Genomic DNA, 21,164 nt, shown 5'->3' with positions numbered 1-21,164 from the left:
GCTGAGATTGCACCAGTGAACTCCAGCCTGGGCAACATGGCAAGACCCTGTCTCTATTAAAAATACAAAAAAAGGCCGGACGCAGTGGCTCATACCTGTAATCCCAGCACTTTGGGAGGCCGAGGTGGGCAGATCACGAGGTCAGGAAATCGAGACCATCCTGGCTAACATGGTGAAACCCCATCTCTACTAAAAATACAAAAAATTAGCCGGGCATGGTGGCGGGTGCCTGTAGTCCCAGCTACTTGGGAGGCTGAGGCAGGAGAATGGCGTGAACCCGGGAGGTGGAGTTTGCAGTGAGCCGAGATCACGCCACTGCACTCCAGCCTGGGCGACAGAGCAAGACTCTGTCTCAAAAAAAAAAAAAAAAAATAGCTGAGCGTGGTAGCGTGCGCCTGTGGTCCCAGCCACTCTGGAGGCTGAGGTGGGAGGATTGCTTGACCCCCGGAGGCAGAGACTGCAGTGAGCCAAGGCACTCCAGCCTCGGCGACAGAGCAAGACTTGTCTCAAAAAAAAAAAAAAAAAAAAGGAAAACAGAAAAAGCAGCCGCTGAGAGCAGGCAAATGGAAGCCCGGAGGGAGAAACACCCTCACGAAACCAGGGAGCGTTTGTTTAGCAAACAGAGCGTGCTCTTTGGGTCCGCGGGACCCATGTGCTTCCTCTTGCGTTTCACTTCCACCAGTGCCCATCTCAGAGGCGGTGGCTGATCCCTGGGCTGAGACCGACCCACTCCTTCCTTAAGCTCACACAGCCCCGACACAGGGCGTCCTCCCACTGCAACAAGAACCCGGGACGCCAGGCATCGGTGTGTGTGGAGACCCAAGTCGGGCAGATGTGTCTCGGCCAAAGAACTGCCCTCAGCAGTGCCCCACACCCCCAGCTTCTCCGCTCCTGCAGGGATCCCGACCCAGCCCCTGCCTGGCGTGTCTCAAGGGAACCCCACTGCTGGTCACAGCAGAAAGCCAGCATCTGAGAGGTGACAGCATCAGATTCTACCTGAGAAGGTGCCCTCTCTCCCGGCTAATAAGCACCCCTCACACAGGCCTCACGATGCGGCCATGCCATTAATCCCAGTCCAAGAGGTCCAGAGACTCGGGTGAGGAACTGGCCCAAGGCCACCCAGCGGAGTCTGACCCTGGGCTTAGCCTTGGCTCCAGGGCTGACACGGAGACCTCAACTCTTCCCCTCACCACCAGCCGGGTCCCCTGAGGGTGGAGTGCCTCACCCCTGCAGCGGCAGACCAGGGAACTTGCTACAGGTGCGGATTTTCTGGCTGACCTGGGAAGGTCAGATTCAGATGTTCAGGGGCAGGACTGGGATCTGGATTTAACAGGCCTGATAAGGGAGCCTCAAGTCCCGCTCGAGGGAGAAGACCTGCAATTCCGGAACCCACACGATGGGCCGGCCCGGGCAGCTTTGGAAACACAGATTCCTGGGGCCTAGAGCTGGAATCTGGGGTGTGGGAATTTCTTTTTTTTTTTTTTTAGCTGGAGTTTCACTCTTGTTACCCAGGCTGGAGTGCAAAGGCACGATCTCGGCTCACCACAACCTCCACCTCCTGAGTTCAAATGATTCTCCTGCCTCAGCCTCCTGAGTAGCTGGGATTACAGGCATGTGCCACCACGCCCAGTTAATTCTGTATTTTTTTTTTTTTTTTTTTTTTTTTTTTTTTTTTTTTTTTTTTAGTAGAGACGGGGTTTCTCCATGTTGGTCAGACTGGTCTCAAACTCCCAACCTCAGGTGATCTGCCTGCCTCGGCCTCCCAAAGTGCTGGGATGACAGGCGTGAGGCACCGTGCCTAGCCAGGGGAATTTTTTTTTTTTTTTTTTTTTTTTTTTTTGAGACGGAGTCTCGCTCTGTCACCCAGGCTGGAGTGCAGTGGTGCCATCTTGGCTCACTGCAAGCTCCGCCTCCTGGGTTCACGCCATTCCCCTGCCTCAGCCTCCTGAGTAGCTGGGACTACAGGTGCCGCCACCACGCCCGGCTAATTTTTTGTATCTTTTAGTAGAGACGGGGTTTCACCGGGTTAGCCAGGGTGGTCTCGATCTCCCGACTTCATGATCCACCCGCCTCGGCCTCCCAAAGTGCTGGGATGACAGGCGTGAGCCACCGCGCCCGGCCCGGGGATATTTTTTTTTTTTTTTTTGAGACGGAGTCTTGCTGTGTCACCCAGGCTGGAGTGCAATGGCCAGATCTCGGCTCACTGCAAGCTCTGCCTCCCGGGTTCACGCCATTCTCCTGCCTCAGCCTCCCGAGTAGCTGGGACTACAGGCACCCGCCACCTCGCCTGGCTAGTTTTTTTTTGTATTTTTTAGTAGAGACGGGGTTTCACCGTGTTAGCCAGGATGGTCTCGATCTCCTGACCTCGTGATCCGCCCGTCTCGGCCTCCCAAAGTGCTGGGATTACAGGCTTGAGCCACCGCGCCCGGCCGAGCCGTCTGTGTTCTAACCTCAGAACCTGTGAGCGTGTACTGAGAGGCGCTGAAGGCGGCAGGTGAGGGTCCAGGTGCTGACCCCTGACAAGGTAGATCATCCTGGGTTCCCAACCCGTTAAACTGTAAGAGAATAACCAATGTTTGTTTTGTTTTGTTTTTGAAATGGAGTCTCACTGTGTCGCGCAGGCTGGAGTGCAATGGCGCAACCTCGACTCACTACAACCTCTGCCTCCCAGGTTCAAGTGATTCTCCTGCCTCAGCCTCCTAAATAGCTGGGACTACAGGCGCCCACCACCAAGCTCAGCAAATTTTTGTATTTTTAGTAGAGACAGGGTTTCACTATGTTGGCCAGGCTGGTCTCGAACTCCTGACCTCAGGTGATCCACCTGCCTCAGCCTCCCAAAGTGCTGGGATTACAGGTGTGAGCTACTGCGCCCGGCCCATACACTCCTTTTAAACTATTCCCACGTACTCCTCCTGCTCCTCAGTCCCAGAGAGACACACGTGCTGGAATGAAGGGGTCTTTGGAATGAGGAGGAGAGAGAAGCCAGGCGAGGCTGGGCCCTTCCTCCAGGTGTCTTGGACTTCCCTGGGCACGAGCTGATTTGCCTAATTACCAGGTGTGTTTCCAGCCCACCTTCCTCCTAAATGGGGCCTCAACCTTATCTGGAGTCCCAACGCCCTCTGAGGAGTCAGAGTGAATGATGAGGGCCGAAACCTTCTTCCTGTGCTGAGACCCACTGGTATGTTTGCTTAAACGGGCCGCATCCCAGGACCAGACCAACCAGTCCCTACAGGCTGTGGGAGCCGGCTCTCACCAGCACTCCAATACCTCTGTTGCTGAATTAGAAAAACAGCAGATTCTTTCCTATCTGGGGCAGAGAAACTATTCTCTGTGGACATCAGGCTGGTGGTGACTCGGTGTAGGAGGGCCTGGAAGGTGGCAGTGAGGACGGGGCCGCGTCCCCACCTTTAACCGAATCTCAACAGTAGCACGGGGATCCCAAGCCTTTGCCTGAAAGCACAAGGCAGAACTTGCAACAACTGCCCAAGCCAGGGCTCAGCGAACAATCACTGGGCTGTGCTCACTGGGGTCGCCTACGACAGCCAGCCCTGAGCACAGGCAGCTTCGCAGACGTCCCCATAAAGAAAACACGTTTGCTGCAGGACGGCCTTCCTGTGAGGTAATCCTTGCTCAGAGGTGAGACTAAATCGGGAATGCCATCTACAAACAAACCCAGCTCACACAGAGACACACCCAGCTCAGGCCCACACCCACACACAGCGGCCAGCCTCCTTCCCGCTTTCCACATGGAGGGGCTCCGCGACGGAGGTCATTTTACATCACCAAGAACGCGCATGGAGGAGTGCCCAGCCCCCACCAGGTGCACTTTGCAGAACCCCTCCCTGAGAATCCAGTCAGGATTCGCAGCCTGGACCCACACGTGCTGCTCCCCGCGGCGGGTCCAGCCAGCTCAGAGGTGCAGGATCCTGGACCCACATGTGCTGCTCCCCGCGGCGGGTCCGGCGAGCGCAGAGGTGCAGGGTCCCTTGCTGCCACCCCCACTGGCCAGTGCTCCTGGAGCTGGGCGTGCCCCAGGGCTGCACAGACGCTAACACCACCGCTGCGGCTCCTCCCTCCCATTTCACAGAGAAGGAAACTGAGGTACAAAAGCAAACCTTCTCAAGCCCAGCAGGCTGTGGAGGCCTGAGCTGAGCCTGCCCCTGATACCGCCTGGGTGGTTAATTTCCCTTTGTGGACTTCAGTTTTCTCATTTGTAAAATGGGAATCAAAACAGTGCCTTTGGCTGGGCGCGGTGGCTCACGCCTGTAATCCCAGCACTTTCGGAGGCCAGGCAGGCAGATCACCTGAGGTCAGAAGTTTGAGACCAGCCTGGCCAACACGGTGAAACCTCATCTCTACTAAAAATACAAAAGTTAGCCAGGCGTGGTGGTGGGTGCCTGCAATCCCAGCTACTCGGGGGGCTAAGGCAGGAGAATCGCTTGAACCTGGGGAGGTGGAAGTTGCAGTGAGCTGAGATCGCACCACTGCACTCCAGCCCGGGCGACAGAGTGAAACTCCATCTCAGAAAAAAAGAAAAAAAAAAATTAGCTGGGTTTGGTGGCGGGTACCTGTAATCCCAGCTACTTGGGAGGCTGAGGCAGGAGAATTGCTTGAACTCAGGAGGCTGAGGTTGCAGTGAGCCGAGATCATGCCATTACACTCCAGCCTGGGCAACAAGAGCGAAACTCCGTCTCAGAAAACAACAACAACAACAACAACAACAACAAACAGTGTCCTTTGTCAGAGGAGCAAATGAGAGAACGGAAGGGCACTGCTCAACCCGGCCCTGCAAACGCCCTGGGTGCTGAAACATCGTTCCCTCCTGTCAGGGGTACCTGGCCTCATCTCCACACCATGTCTTGACTGAGTGCCCCTCCCAGAGTGCAAGAGAAGCAGAGCCTGAACTCCAAGGGTGCCCGGGGACCGTAAGGGCAGGTGACGCTGGCTGTGATGCCCCTCAGCTCTGGTGAGGAGTCAGGAAGCTGCTAACAGAAGCCACCTGGTTTGAGGAACGCATTCCAACCAGAAGTGTCCTGGCTTCCAGGGGGAGAGTCAGGAGGAGGAAAATGTTATCTCCTCTGGAAGCAGAATTTCATCTTTCCAATCAGTTCTTGCTTTTCTCCAGCACAATTGCAGACACCATCTCCAGAAAACAACGAAACACTCACATGCACACGTTTGCAGGGTGCAGACAGTCCTGGCCACTGAGGAGGCCCAGCCAGCCCAGATCCAGCGGCAGAACGGGCACGCTGGCTGCGGGCTGGAGGCCACAGTGTTCCTCGGCAAAGGTGGACTCCAGCACAGACACACAAAGGGGCTTCCGTGGGTGAAAAGGATGCCCCTTCACACAGGCAGTAACCATGGGGTGCTTCCTGGGCCCAGAGCCCCTCTCTCGCCTCACCCGGGCATGCACTGCCATCACTCTGCCTTGAGAAGGAATGGGGACAAGAAGCCGGGGCCTGCTCATCAGTGCAGCGCAGGAGGGAGAGGGAACCAGAGGAAGAAAGAGCTTTGCACTCTGCAGAGCTTCAGACCCGGACGCGGTGCCCGGTGCTGCCTGGATTACTCTGGGTGTTTCTGTGTGGAACACAGGCTGAGAGATGAATGGGTTGGGAAGGCTCAGGAATCTGGGAGTGTGGCGGGGCTGTGAAACAGCAGAACCCCAGAGCCAGTGCCCGAGGGGTGCCTTAGGGGCAGATGGCCTCAGAGCCGGGCAGAAGGGGAAGGGGCAGGAGGAAGGGTAGGGGATACCTGGAGGACCAGCAACGTAGGGCATCCTAGCATAAAGAGTGGGGCCTGCCTGTGAAAAAGTTTAGCATCCAGGCGGGCATGGTGGCTCACATCTGTAATCCCAGCACTTTGGGAGGCCGAGGTGGGCAGATCATGAGGTCAGGAGATCGAGACCATCCTGGCTAACACGGTGAAACCCCGTCTCTACTAAAAATACAAAATATTAGGTGGGCATGGTGGCAGGCGCCTGTAGTCCCAGCTACTGGGGAGGCTGAGGCAGGAGAATGGCATGAACCCGGGACGCGGAGCTTGCACTGAGCCAAGATTGTACCGCTGCACTCCGGCCTGGGCGACAGAGCAATACTCCACCTCAAAAAAAAAAAAGAAAAAGTTTAGCGTCCAAAATTGACAAGAAAAAACATTCAAAAAATAGGGTCACGTGTAAAGCAGCCAAGCAGGGTGAAGAGGGCAGGTGACAGAAGGAAGGGCCGTCTCACCCACCTCGCCACCCGTAGAGCACACAGACCCACATCAGCACCATGCCTGAGATGTATTTGAGAAACCAGCCAGCTGGGCGCGGTGGCTCAAGCCTGTAATCCCAGCACTTTGGGAGGCCGAGACGGGCAGATCACGAGGTCAGGAGATCGAGACCATCCTGGCTAACCCGGTGAAACCCCGTCTCTACTAAAAAATACAAAACACTAGCCGGGCGAGGTGGCGGGCGCCTGTAGTCCCAGTTACTTGGGAGGCTGAGGCAGGAGAATGGCGTAAACCCGGGAGGCGGAGCTTGCAGTGAGCTGAGATCCGGCCACTGCACTCCAGCCCGGGCAACAGAGCGAGACTCCGTCTCAAAAAAAAAAAAAAAAAAAGAGAAATTGGCTTTGCCTCAGGGAACAGCTCCCCACACAGCAGTGATGCCTGACAGAGTTTCCTGCCTCAATTTGTACAAAGTAACTCTCCATCATGAGGTTTTAATAATGGCCTGTTAAAGGCTGGGTATAGTGGCTCACGCCTGTAATCCCAGTATTTTGGGAGGCTAAGGCGGGTGGATCACTTGAGGTCAGGAGTTCAAGACCTGCCTGGACAACATGGTGAAACCTCATCTCTACCAAAAATACAAAAATTGCCGGGCGCGGTGGCTCACGCCTGTAATCCCAGCCCTTTGGGAGGCCGAGGCGGGCGGATCACGAGGTCAGGAGATCGAGACCATCCTGGCTAACACCGTGAAACCCCGTCTCTACTAAAAATACAAAAAAATTAGCTGGGTGTGGTGGTGGGCACCTGTAGTCCCAGCTTCTCGGGAGGCTAAGGCAGGAGAATGGCGTGGACCCAGGAGGCAGAGGTTGCAGTGAGCTGAGATGGCGCCACTGCACTCCAGCCTGGGCTACAGAGCCAGACTCTGTCTCAAAAAAAAATAAAATAGGCCGGGCGCGGTGGCTGAAGCCTGTAATCCCAGCACTTTGGGAGGCCGAGACGGGTGGATCACGAGGTCAGGAGATCGAGACCATCCTGGCTAACACGGTGAAACCCCATCTCTACTAAAAAATACAAAAAACTAGCCGGGCGCGGTGGCGGGCGCCTGTAGTCCCAACTACTCGGGAGGCTGAGGCAGGAGAATGGCGTGAACCCGGGAGGCGGAGCTTGCAGTGAGCTGAGATCCGGCCACTGCACTCCAGCCTGGGCGGCAGAGCGAGACTCCGTCTCAAAAAAAAAATAAATAAAAATAAAATAAAATAAAATAAAATAAAAAAATAAAAAAGCCTCTTAAATTACCTTCACACGGTAACATGTTTTCCGTTTCCCCATTTAAACAAAAAGCTTCCAAGCAGTTATAAAGTCTTCAGAGTAAAGATTAGGAAGTCTCTTCTAGTCATTGTTTTTCTAATCTGAGCTTAAAAACGCGAAGTATTATTCCTTGTGTGCTAAGATATTATTATTCATCCTCCTAAATATGGTTTAGTTTGCTGTTATTTTTTTCAAAGTTGTTTTACACACCTACTACCCATCTTCAGTTTGTATGAGAGGGTGGGTATCGAAGGCCCAAGGTCACAGGTTGAGAAATTCAACTGGCATAAAAAACTGAAACTAAAATGCCAACAAGTGAGACGTGGATGGTATTTACAGGGAGAAATAAATACGCATCTTTTAATGTATTTACGTATCACTTAAGTCCCAGAGAAAGGCTGGGTTGGCCACCTTTGAGGAGACAGCTGGCCGGCCGTCTCAGCTGACTCAGAAGCCCCACAAAGATGGCAGAGAAACTTCAGGGTAATAGATTTTTCTTAAACCTTAAAAAGACAGCAAGTCATAAACCTCATTCACCTTTATGAGACAGGGTTATGAACGGAAACCAAAGATAGTATCAAATAAAAAATGAACTGGACCACAGGCGGGTACCACCCCCTAAGCTCAACACGGTGCCCTGCCTGAACTTTGAACCGCAGCCAGGAACTGCTGCCAGGGCTGTGATGACCGGGAAGGGGCCACACCACCCAGGGGATGGAGGTGGAGAGAATCAGATCACTGCTCTGAGGACGCCTTGTACAGCACCAACAGGAAGCAGGCGGCTGGGCTCCCGCACAGCTCAGGGACAAACGAGGAGCCCTGGATTCTAACCACTTACCACTGTGTGCCTCGGTTTCCCCATCTTTACGGTCAGAGGGTCAGACCAACCAGGCTGCCTACAGCCCCCTCCTGCTCTGCACTCATCTCCAGGGATGGGGTGAAGTCCAGGCACCCTCTCACAGAGGCTCTGTGAGCATGCAGCCTCCTGGGCCCCGTGCACCTGCCGTCTCAGCCCATCCTCTGGGCAGCAGTGGGCACAGCCCTGAGGGGCGCCACACTGAATCCGAAGGCTGCCACTGTCTGAGTGCCCGCACAAGCCTGCGCCTCGGGTTTCTCCAGAGGGAGGAACACTGTCAGGGCTTGCTCTTGCTGTCACCTCTGTGGGATACTGCAAATGGCAAGAGTGTGGAGGCACTGGGGGGGCTCCAGGATGAGCAGGACCTGGTGAAGGAACACGGAAGGGCCCTTGGGTGGGGCACAGCGGCCCCCACCCCACGTGGCTCTGTCGGTTGCTTCTGTTTGCCCTTGCCCTGGCCCTTCCTGGTCCTCCACAGAGGCCTCCTCATGCAAACCCACAGCTCAGGCCTGGAGAGTCCCGCAAACACACAGCCTGCCTCGACCCCACAGCACGGTACCAGCATTTGGGGTGATACCCCATGCTCCAAGCCAGCACTCCAGCTCTCCAGGGAAGAAATCACTTTTGGTTTTTTTTGTAAAGAGTAAATAATCACTTAAGCTCACCATTCTCACTAACTTCAAGTATCTTTCTAGGGCTTAATTGTTGGTTCTGGTTGATGGTTAAGAACAGAAACACCAAGCAGGCTGTCTCCCCAACTTTACACACCCCTTCCTCTCCCAGTTAAACCCAGGGATTTAGTGTCCAGTTCAGACACCAAGAGAGGCACAGGCCCCACCTCCCACCCAGGAGAAAGTGCCCCAAGAGGACGCTTCTGTCTCCTTTCTCGCGAAGGCAGGGGAGGAGTCGCCCCAGCAAAGGCCCAGCTCCGTGCTCCCTGAGCCACCGGCCCAAGTCCCTCTCCCGGAGGAAGCCAGGCCACCGGGGAGCAGCCCGCCCCGCCCTGGGAGAGGCGTCAGATGGGGAGTCCGGGCGGGGAACGTCCAGGGCTGGGGAGGCAGAGGAAGGAGGGAGAGAAGGAGGGAGGAAAGAGGGAGGGAAGCAGGGAGGGAGAGGGGAGGGAGGGAGCTCCGGGTCCCGCAGAGGGGGGGGGTCTCCCGCTCCAGAAACGGTGGCAGCCCTTCCGCCGGGACAACCCCCGCCCCCGAGGACGGGACGGACGCCCCAGACCGCGGTCCCCGCCGCCTGGCCCCGCCCCCGGCCTCACCCGCGGCCTCGGGCTCCCGCGCCCCGACCGAGCCGTCCCCGCGCAGCAGGAGGTCCCCGGTATCCCGCAGGCGCCGGCCCGGCGAGCCCCGCAGCCCGCGGCAGCCCTGGAAGCACACGGCCCACGCCTGCTCCTCGTTGAGCGGCTGCTCGTAGGCCTTCAGCACCTCCTCCAGGGACAGCTCCCAGGGCTCCGGCCGCCCCGCGCCCGCCGCGTCGCCGCCGCAGCTGCCCGCCCGGGCCATGGCGGGGCCGTCATCGCCTCCCGCGCGCCGGGCCCGCGTCCATGCAGCCGCGCCTTCCGCCGCGCAGGTTCAGCCCGGCCGCCCCGCCCCGCGCGAGCGCCTCAGGTGGGGGGCGGGGCGGCGCCGGGGGCGGGGCGCGGAGGGCGCGGGGGAGGGGTCTGCAGGGGCGTGGAGGGGGAGGGGCGTGGGGGGGGAGGGGATGCGTGGAGGGGGAGGGGCGTGGGGGGAGGGGATGCGTGGAGAGGGAGGAGCGTGGAGGGGAGGGGGAGGGGCGTGGGGGATGCGTGGAGGGGGAAGAGCGTGGAGCGGAGCGGGAGGGGCTCGGAGAGGGACCGACGCGGGGGGCTGGACGCGGGCAGGTGCGGAGGGGCTGGGGGCTCAGGGCTGGGGACGCGGGGACGCGGGGACGCGGGGCCGAGGCCTCGTGCTGGGCAGGACCGGGGCCAGGGGTGGGGGGCGCAGACATGGGCCGGGGCCCGCGCGCTCGGACACGCAGTGACACCCCTGGCGCTGCCCGGCAGACCCAGACGGCCGATGCCCACGCAAGCCCAGGCCGGAGTCCAGCTGGGGACACTGCGGTGACCGCGGGGGCCTGGGAGGTTTGCCGCTGGGAACGCGGGAGGGAGCCCGGAGGAGCTGAGCAGACAAAGCCCCGGGCAAGGTGACCTCCAGGGGTTGTCGCAGGGTGGCTGGGGTGAGGGCGACTCCCCGCATCCGGCCTTCAGGTATGAAGCCCTTAATAAATGCCTCTGCCTAGCAGGGAATGTGCCTGCAGTGACGTCTCCAGGGTGTCCGTGAAAAATAAACAAGCATGGTTGGCCAGGGATGGCGCGCATCCCATTTGGGGCGTTTGTTTCTTCAGGCCGGGTCACTCCCGGAGACTGGGTGTTAGCTTGAGGGACGAAAGCTCGGTTGGGGCTTATCCCGAGACCTCTTCAGCCATAGCTGTGTCAGATCTGAGTAACTGGGCAAGAAAATGCAGCTGGGGCATAACCGTTCCCAAGCCTGGGTGCTGCCAGTACCACCAGGGCATGACATGCAGATTCCTGGGCTCCAGGGATGGAGTTTCTGGTGCGGGTCCGAGGTGAAACTTGGGGCACTTGGAGTTCTAGACTCCACCTGGACAACTCCTGGTGACCACCCAGGAGTTCCAGACCCGCCTGGACAACACAGTGAGATCCCATCCCAAAAAAGAAGTTCCACAATGATTATTTTCTTTTTTTTTAGAGACTAGTTCTCACCCAGGCTGAAGTGCAATGGTACAATCGTAGCTCACTATAACCTCAAATTCCTGGGCTGAAGTGATCCTCCCACCTCAGCTTCCTGAGTAGATGGGACTAAAGGCATGAACCACCAGGCCCAGCTGATTTTTTCTATTTCTTGTAGAGATAGGATCTCACCATGTTGTCCAGGCTGGTCTTGAATTCCTGGGCTCAAGCAGTCCAGTCCACCTTGGTCTCCAAAGTGCTGGAATTACAAAAATGAGCGACCGCGCCAGTCCAGCTGGACTTTTTTTTTTTTCCGTTTTTTTTTTTTTTTTTGAGAAGGAGTTATGCTCTTGTTACCCTGGCTGGAGTGCAGTGGCGCGACCTTGGCTCACTGCAACCTCTGCCTCCTGGGTTCAAGCAATTCTCCTGCCTCAGCCTCCCAAGTAGCTGGAATTACAGGTGCCTGCCACCACACCCAGCTAATTTTTTGTGGTTTTTTTTTTTTTTTGAGATGGAGTCTCGCTCTGTCTCCCAGGCTGGAGTACAGTCGCCTGATCTCGGCTCACTACAACCTCCGCCTCCCGGTTTCAAGCGATTCTCCTGCCTCAGCCTCCCGAGTAGCTGGGACTACAGGCGTCTGCCACCACTCCCGGCTAATTTTTGTATTTTTAGTAGAGATGAGGTTTCACCATATTGGCCAGGCTGGTCTCGAACTCCTGACCTTGTGATTCGCCCGCCTTGGCCTCCCCAAGTGCTGGGATTACAGGCTTGAGGCACCGCACCCGGCCTAATTTTTTGTATTTTTAGTAGAGACAGGGTTTCGCCATGTTGGCCAGGCTGGTCTCAAAATTCTGACCTCAGGTGATCTGCCCACCTCGGCCTCCCAAAGTGCTGGGGTTACAGGTGTGAGCCACCACGCCCGGTCCAGCTGGACTTTTCATCTGTAAGCAGAAAGGAGTCTGATGATCACGAACTGTGCCTAAAGTTTTTATAGTCAGCAGCGGGGCAACGTTCACATCTTTCTTTGATTCCCCAAACTAAAACACAACCAAAAGTAACAGGAGTGGACCGGGCACAGTGGCTCATGCCTGTAATCCCAGCACTTTGGGAGGCCGAGGCGACCCGATAGCTTGAACCCAGGAGTTTGAGACCAGCCTGGGCAACATCAGACCCTATTGCTACAAAACTTTAAAAACATTAGCCAGGTGTGGTGGTGTGTGCCGGTGGTCCCAGCTACTTGGGAGGGTAAGGCAGGAGGACCACTTGAGCCTGGGAGGTCGAGGCTGCAGTGCGCTGTGATTGCACCATTGCACTCCAGCCTGGGTGACAGTGAGGCCCCATCTCTAGTAAATAAATGCATAAAGACTAACAGGAGCACTGGGGTTTTGCAGAAGGAAAATTGGAGATGAGCGGGGTGGGGGTGGGGTGCCATGCCCTGAATACAGTGTGCCACAAACCTGGCACTCAAGCAGATCTCCCCTCCTGATCTGTCCCTGCCGCCCCCAGCATGGGTACCAACAAAGGATAAGTTAGGAATCTCAAGTTCTGCCTTAGAAGAGCGACAGCGGAAAACCTTCCATGAGCATCTTATTTATGCGGAAGCAGCAGTCTCCACGTTCGTGGTAGCGAAAGGCCGTGGCCCACACACTGCCAGGTGTGTGACGACGGGGAATTGTTCTCTGCTGACGTCTGAGGCTGATCCTTGGGCCCACACACAGGGAGGTTTCTCCCTTCAGAATGCATGGGAATAGAGACTTCCATTTGCAACACCCCACTGAGTAGCTCTCACCACTTCTTGCCAGAAGTCAAGTTGGGGGACATTGCTCTCACCACGACTGGCCCGCCACCCCCAGAGCACTCTTTGGAGCTGCAGCCTTACCACTGCCACAGTGCAGCACTGGCCGGGGACGTCTGAGCAGAAGATGGTAATTAACCTAATGGGAAGCTGGCTGGGGCACAAGGGGACCTTCTCTCTTCCTCAAAGGGCCTCACGTGTCCCTTACCGACCACAAGGTTTTAGGATGTAATTTGTGAGCTCAGTCCTCCAGCCGCTACTGCGTCCTGGCAAGGACCTAGTGCTGACTCACCTGGCTGAACAGTGACTCTCTCTGAACTGGCCTCAGCCATCCTACCTGGGATCCTTATGGACTCACCGGCAGTACTTACAACACTGAGATTTTACTACAAAATGTTAAAAGTTAGGGCCAGGCACGGTGGCTCATGCCTCTAATCCCAGCACTTTGGGAGGTTGGGTGGTGGCGGGGAGCGGTTCACGAGGTCAGGAGTTCAAGACCAGCCTGGCCAATATGGTGAAACCCCGTCTCTACTAGAAAAATGCAAAAAAGGCCGGGCGCGGTGGCTCAAGCCTGTAATCCCAGCACTTTGGGAGGCCGAGACGGGCGGATCACGAGGTCAGGAGATCGAGACCATCCTGGTTAACACGGCGAAACCTCGTCTCTACTGAAAAATACAAAAAACTAGCCAGGTGAGGTGGCAGGCGCCTGTAGTCCCAGCTACTCCGGAGGCTGAGGCAGGAGAATGGCGTGAACCCGGGAGGCGGAGCTTGCAGTGAGCTGAGATCCGGCCACTGCACTCCAGCCTGGGGGACAGAACAAGACTCCGTCTCAAAAAAAAAAAAAAAAAAAAAAAAATTAGCCAGGCATGGTGGCGCACGCCTATAATTCCAGATACTTGGGAGACTGAGGCAGAATTGCTTGAACCTGGGAGGCAGAGGTTGCAGTGAGCCGAGGTGGCGCCACTGCACTGCAGCCTGGGAAACAAAGTGAGACTCTGTCTCAAAAACAAAAAAAAGGAAAGAAAGAAAACATGGCCAGGCACAGTGGCTCACGCCTTTAATCCCAGCACTTTGGAAGGCCGAGGCGGCCAGATCATAATGTCAGGAGATCAAGGCCATCCTGGCCAACATGGTGAAACCTCGTCTCTATTAAAAACACCAGGCCGGGCGCGGTGGCTCAAGCCTGTAATCCCAGCACTTTGGGAGGCCGAGACGGGTGGATCACGAGGTCAGGAGATCAACACCATCCTGGCTAACACAGTGAAACCCCCTCTCTACTAAAAAATACAAAAAACTAGCCGGGCGAGGTGGCGGGCGCCTGTAGTCCCAGCTACTCAGGAGGCTGAGGCAGGAGAATGGCGTAAACTCGGGAGGCGGAGCTTGCAGTGAGCCGAGATCCAGCCACTGCACTCCAGCCTGGGCGACAGAGCGAGACTCCGCCTCAAAAAAAACAAAAACAAAAACAAAAATAAATAAATAAAAAATAAAAACACCAAAGGCCAAGCGCGGTGGCTCACACCTGTAATCCCAGCATTTTGGGAGGCTGAGGCAGGCAGATCACAAGGTCAGGAGATCAAGGATGGTGAAACCCCATCTCTACTAAAAATACAAAAATTAGCCAAGTGCGGTGGCTCACACCTGTAATCCCAGCACTTTGGGAGGCCGAGGAGGGTGGATCACGAGGTCAGGAGATCGAGATCATCCTGGCTAACATGGTGAAACCCCGTCTCTACTAAAAATACAAAAAATTAGCCGGGTGTGGTGGCGGGCGCCTATAGTCCCACCTACTCAGGAGGCTGAAGCAGGAGAATGGCGTGAACCCAGGAGGCGGAGCTTGCAGTGAGCAGAGATCGTACCACTGCACTCCAGCCTGGGCAATAGACCAAGACTCTGTCTCAAAAAAATAAAAAAATAAAAATATAAAAATTAGCTGGATGTGGTGGCACGTGCCCATAGTCTCAGCTACTCAGGAGGCTGAGGCAGGAGAATCGCTTGAACCTGAGAGGTGGAGGTTGCAGTGAGCCGAGATGGCACCATTGCACTCCAGCCTGCTGACAGAGCGAGTCTCTGTCTCAAAAAACAAACAAACAAAAAGGGACTCAACAAGAAGCATCGTAGAGATTGATGCAGGTCAGTCATTAACTCAGCTTGGAAAGCTTTAGAGCAAGGGTGTCCAATCTTTTGGCTTCCCTGGACCACATTGGAAGAAGAATTGTCTTGAGCCACATATAAAATACACTAACAATAGCTCTGTGCATACATCTCACAGTGTTTTAAGAAAATTTAAGAATTTGTGTTGGACTGCATTCAAAGCTTTCTTGGGCTGCATGCAGCCCGCAGGCCGCGGGTTGGACAAGCTTGCTTTAGACCAAGGCCATTTCTACAGTTATGGATTGCCTACTTCTAAAAACATGCTTTCTTTTTTTTTTGAGATGGAGTTTCACTCTTGTTGCCCAGGCTAGAGTGCAAAGGCACAATATCGGCTCACCGCAACCTCTGCTTCTCAGGTTCAAGCAATTCTCCTGCCTCAGCCTCCCTAGTAGCTGGGATTATAGGCATGTGCCACCATGCCCCGCTAATTTTGTATTTTTAGTAAAGATAGGGTTTCTCCATGTTGGTCAGGCTAGTCTCCAACTCCTGACCTTAGGTGATCCGCCCGCCTTGGCCTCCCAAAGTCCTGGGATTACAGACCTGAGCAACCACTTCTGGCCTTTTTTTTTTTTGAACGTAGTCTCGCTCTGTCACCCAGGCTGGAGTGCAGTGACGTGATCTCAGCTCAATGCAAGCTCTGCCTCCTGGGTTCACGCCATTCTCCTGCCTCAGCCTCCCGAGTAGCTGGGACTACAGGTGCACATTACCACGCCTGGCTAATTTTTTGTATTTTTATTAGAGACGAGGTTTCGCCGTGTTAGCCAGGATGGTCTCGATCTCCTGATCTTGTGATTCGCCCACCTAGCCTCCCAAAGTGCTGGGGTTACAGATCTTTTTTTTGAGACGGAGTCTCTGTCGCCCAGGCTGGAGTGCGATGGTGCGGTCTCGGCTCACTGCAAGCTCCACCTCCCAGGTTCAAGCTATTCTCCTACCTCAGCCTCCGGAGTAGCTGGGATTACAGGGGCCCTGACACCATGCCTGGCTAATTTTTGTATTTTTACTAGAGATGGGGTTTCACCATGTTGGCCACGCTGGTCTTGAACTGCTGACCTTGTGATCCGCCCACCTTGGCCTCCGAAAGTGCTGGGATTACAGGCGTGAGCCACTGCGCCTGGCCAAAACATGATCCTTATCCTTCATTTCCAGTAGATTAGGAAATCCTGGGAGAGGGAAATGATCAGTAATCGGGCTGCTCTGCTTGGGGACAAACTAGACATTTAGTGTGGTGATTAACCCACCAGTGCTTGGGGTTGGGTAATCACATTATCAAGTTATCGCAGGAGCAGAAACACTCCCAGAATGTTTATCTTATGGTATAACCTGCTCATTCATGCAAATTTACCAGGCACTGATTTCTTACGCCTGGGGAAAGAGCAGCGCAACCCCAGGTAGGTGCCTGCCCCTCTGTTCTTACAGGCAGAGTAATGGTACACAAGGAAACCAAGTCCAGCCAGCAGGTGGGGAAGGGCTCCCGGTGCTAACGTCAATCAGGAACCCACCGGTGATGTCTGCTTTTTCCCATGCTCTGTGTTTGGTGCTTTGAAAAATATCAGAGGGAGCCTTTGAGGGGCTGTGAATCTTCTCCACACCATGGCAGTGCCGTCAGAGGGGCTGTGTGGCTGATGACTGCAGCTGGCCACAGATTAAAAAGCTCTAGGAATTATACCTCTGGGCATCCTACAGACACAGAGCCTAGATCTCAACTGTGGGTTCCCGGAGGCTGAGAAGGTGAGTTGGGGGTCCCCAGGTGTTCTGTGGCTCTAATTACCCAGTGAACTCCAGGGGAGGAGTGTGGGGCCCCAGGGTCCCAGGTGGCATAGCAAAGCCCTAAGTGCCTTGTGACAGAAGTCAGAGCAAGTCAGGCACAAAGTCAAGTTCAGGTCAAAGGCCTCCTCCACCATCTAGACGCAGGCAGGGCCACTTTGCCTGTGGCCAGTGGAGTGCAGAGGTTTCTTTGGCCACGCCTTACTCATTCCATTTCAGACTCAAAAACAAGGTCGGCTCCTCCCAAGGGATTCTGTGTACACCGTCCGGGTGAGCAGCCAGGCCTCCTGCACCCCCGAGGCCCCTGAATACTCTCTTTGCCACGGTCTGTGCGGCCAGGCAGGGTCGGAGCTCAGGGGCCCAGAAGGAAAAGCAGACATTTGAGAGCCCTGGTTTTGTGCTTTCAGTTTATTTTAGGGTAACTATAAAGGCCGTGGATCCCAAGGGGTGCAAGATTGAGCTGGGCTGGACCTGATCTCTGAAAGGGAACCCAGGACAGCTCTGAGGGAAGGGTTCCGGCCCGGGGTGCTCCAAGGTTTCTAGGCTGGTGACTAGGCAGACACGGAGGCTGAGCATGGCTGAACCCAGACACTGCGAGGGATCCAGACCATGGGGCGGAATGTGTAGCCATGGGGAGGTCCCAGAGCACAGACAGAGGAAGCCCTGGACAGCAGGAGGGCTGGGTCAGCGAGCAGGACCCGTGCGGTATGGTGAAGAGAGACAATCACCCTGCGATTTGGGGTCAGGAGATGAGAGAAATACTCAAGGCCCTGTCTGCTTCCTATTGAGGGTGGTCAGAGTTATTTACACTGTTGAATTTGTTTCTTTTTTGAATAGATAAAGCAAGGTGGTTAAAAATGAAAGGGTCCTGGCCGGGCGTGGTAGCTCAAACCTGTAATCCCAGCACTTTGAGGCGGGTGGATCATCTGAGGTTGGAAGTTCAAGACCAGCCTGACCAACATGGAGAAACGCCATCTCTACTAAAAATACAAAATTAGTCAGGTGTGGTGGCACATGCCTGTAATCCCAGCTACTCGGGAAGCTGACGCAGGAGAGTCTCTTTTTTTGTTTTGTTTTTTGAAACGGAGTCTTGCTCTGTCATTCAGGCTGGAGTGCAGTGGCGTGATCTTGGCTCACTGCAAGCTCCACCTCCTGGGTTCAGTTTACCCCATTCTGAGGCAGGAGAATCTCTTGAACCTGGGAGGTGGAGGTTGCGGTGAGCCAAGATCTCGCCATTGCACTCCAGCCTGGGTGACAAGAGTGAAACTGTGTCTCAAAAACAAAAACAAAACAAAAAGAATGAAAGGGACATGCTGAGATGTGTCACTTAGACACTAGTTCCTGCGTGAACATGAGGTGGACAAGCTCCTCCCCACATTCGACAGCAAACATTGTCTCAGATGGTGAAAGCACCTCCAGTGCCTGCCCAGGGGCCTGAATGTTGTAAAATGACAGAAGTAGACTGGGCGTGGCGCCTCACACCTGTTGTCCCAGCACTTTGGGAGGCTGAGGCAAGAGGACCACGAGCCTGGGAGGCAGAGTTTGTAGTGAGATGAGATTGCGCCACTTTAGCCTTGGTGGCAGAGTGAGACCCTGTCTCAAAAAAAAAAAAAGGCCGGAGGCCAGGCGCGGTGGCTCAAGCGTGTAATCCCAGCACTTTGGGAGGCCGAGATGGGCAGATCACGAGGTCAGGAGATCGAGACCATCCTGGCTAATGTGGTGAAACCCCATCTCTACTAAAAAACACAAAAAAACTAGCTGGGCGAGGTGGCAGGCGCCTGTAGTCCCAGCTACTTGGGAGGCTGAGGCAGGAGAATGGTGTAAACCCGGGAGGCGGAGCTTGCAGTGAGCCAAGATCCGGCCACTGCACTCCAGCCTGGGCTACAGAGCGAGACTCCATCTCGGGGAAAAAAAAAAAAAAAAAAAAAAAAAAAAAAAAAAAAAAGGCCGGCCACGGTGGCTCATGCCTGTAATCCCAGCACTTTGGGAGGCCAAGGTAGGCGGATCACCTGAGGTCAGGAGTTTGAGACCAGCCTGGCCAACATGGTGAAACTTTGTCTCCACTAAAAATACAAAAATTAGCCGGGCGTAGTGGCAGGCACCTGTAATCCCAGCTACTTTGGAGGCTGAGGTGGGAGAATCGCTTGAACCTGGAAGGCGGTGGTCGCAATGAGCGGAGATCATGCCACTGCAGTCCAGCCTGGGCGACAGAGTGAGACTCCGTCTCGGGAAAAAAAAAAAAAAGAAAAAGAATGAGGAAGTTCCTTACAACTGATAGGGATAACTCTCTCCACACTGCTGTGTGGCAAAGCAGAGGCAGAACAGGCCATTACAAAAGATGTGCCAGATCAAAGGACAGGTGAACTTTTTTTTCTGGAGATGGAGTTTCGCTCTTGTCGCCCAGGCTGGAGTGCAGTGGTGCAATCTCAGCTCACTGCAAGCTCCTCCTCTCGGGTTCACGCCATTCTCCCACCCCAGCCTCCCGAGCAGCTGGAACTACAGGTGCCTGCAACCATGCCCGGCTAATTTTTTGTATTTTTAGTAGAGATGGGGTTTCACCGTGTTAGCCAGGATGGTATCAATCTCCTGAGTTTGTTATCCACCCGCCTCGGCCTCCCAAAGTGCTAGGATTACAGGCGTGAGCCACTGCACCCTGCCAAGACAGTTTTGCTCTTGTTGCCCAGGCTGGAGTGCAATGGCGCGATCTCGGCTCACCACAGCCTCTGCTTCCTGGGTTCAAGCGATTCTCCTGCCTCAGCCTCCAGAGTAGCTGGGATTACAGGTATGTACCACCACACTCGGCTAATTTTGTATTTTTAGTAGAGAGGGGATTTCTCCATGTTGGTCAGGCTGGTCTTGAACTCCCAACCTCAGGTGATCTGCTGGCCTCAGCCTCACAAAGTGCTGGGATTACAGACATGAGCCACCACACCTGGCCAATTTTTGTATTTTTAGTAGAGATCAGATTTCTCCATGTTGGCCAGGCTAGTCTCGAACTCCTGACCTCAGGTGATCCACTGACCTCGGCCCCCCAAAATGCTGGGATTACAGGTGTGAGCCACTGTACCAGGTGCCCCTGCCCTTTTTTTTTTTTTTTTTTGAGACAGGGTATCACTGTGTCATCCAGGCTGGAGTGTAGTGGCACGATCATGGTTCCCTGCAGCTTTAGCCTCCTGGGCTCAAGTGATCCTCTCACCTCAGCCTCCCAAGTGGGACTACAGGCTTATGTCAGCACACTGGGCTACTTCTTGTATTTTTTGTAGAGATGGAGTCTTGCCATATTGCCCAGGCTGGAATTCTTACCTTTGTTAATTGTATTTAACGTATCTTTCTTTTCCGGCCATCTTCATGGTTTTCTCTCTGATTTCCACAGTTTGAACACAGTGCATGTGTGAAGCAGGGGCTCATATTTATCAAGTTTTGTGTGTGCTCTGAGCTCAGGTCTGCATTTTGTTGTCTTTTGTTATTTTGGGAAAATTGTTGGTAATTTTCTCTTCAAACATTTTTTCTAATTTGTTCTTTCTTCTTCTTTTGGGAGTCCTATTACATGCATATTGTATCATTTGATATTTTCCCACAGTTCTTGGATGCTCTTTTTAAAAAAAAAAACAAAACACAAAAAACCTCTTTTCCTCTTTGTTTTCCAATGTAATTCCTATTTTTCTCAGCTGTGTTGATGATACTACTGACCCATCAGAAGCATCACCTGTTACCGCGTTCTTTCTTTCTTACAATCTGATGAGTTTCCTCCTCATGCATATTGTTCACCCTTCATACGAGAGACCTCCACATATTAATCATAGTTATTTTAAATTTCCAGCCTGTTTCAATTTCTCAGTCACCTCTGAGTCTAGTTCTCTTAATTGCTTTGTCTTTTTTTTGTTTTTGTTTCTGAGACAGGGTCTTGCTCTGTTGCCCAGGCTAGAGTGCGGCAGCGTGATTTCAGGCTGTTCCCTTAGTACTCACCATGGATTGCGAAGTGTCCGAGTAGGGCCGTGCAGGAGTCGTTGTGGGGGTTTCATGGACTCTGAATTCTCATTCCTGCTCCATTCTCCGCTGGTGAATCCAAGGCCCCACTCAGTGCCTCGGCTGACAAAGAGCATTTGTGGTGCTGAACGTCATTGAAGCAATCAACACAATAAAGGCGCCTGCTGGGGACCGCGGCCACTGCGGGGGGATGGGGACGGGTCTCCAGAGCCTCTACTTCCCCAGGGCTTTGAGGCACCTTAGCTTCCCCTAGGCACTCGCTCCTTTTTCTTTTTTCTTTTTTTTAGACGGAGTCTCGCTCTGTGGCCCAGGCTGGAGTGCGGTGGCGCCATCTCGGCTCACTGCAAGCTCCGCCTCCCGGGTTCCCGCCATTCTCC

General features: G+C 54.5%; 1 protein-coding gene across 1 annotated transcript in view; it reads right to left on the bottom strand.

The window, feature by feature from the left end:
• The window catches only part of LOC126943814 (transcription factor 25-like), an 82,200-nt gene extending 72,248 nt beyond the window's left edge, over positions 1-9,952 (bottom strand). The window contains 1 exon segment of the mRNA XM_050772876.1: positions 9,639-9,952. Coding sequence (XP_050628833.1) covers positions 9,639-9,882 — 244 coding nt within the window. The 5' untranslated portion in view covers positions 9,883-9,952.
• Positions 9,953-21,164: the final 11,212 nt, after the last annotated feature.

The sequence above is a fragment of the Macaca thibetana genome, chromosome 20 (genome assembly GCF_024542745.1).
Source record: "Macaca thibetana thibetana isolate TM-01 chromosome 20, ASM2454274v1, whole genome shotgun sequence".
NCBI lineage: Eukaryota > Metazoa > Chordata > Mammalia > Primates > Cercopithecidae > Macaca > Macaca thibetana.
Note: the sequence above shows the minus strand (reverse complement) of the source record. Positions and strands in the feature narration are given on the sequence as shown.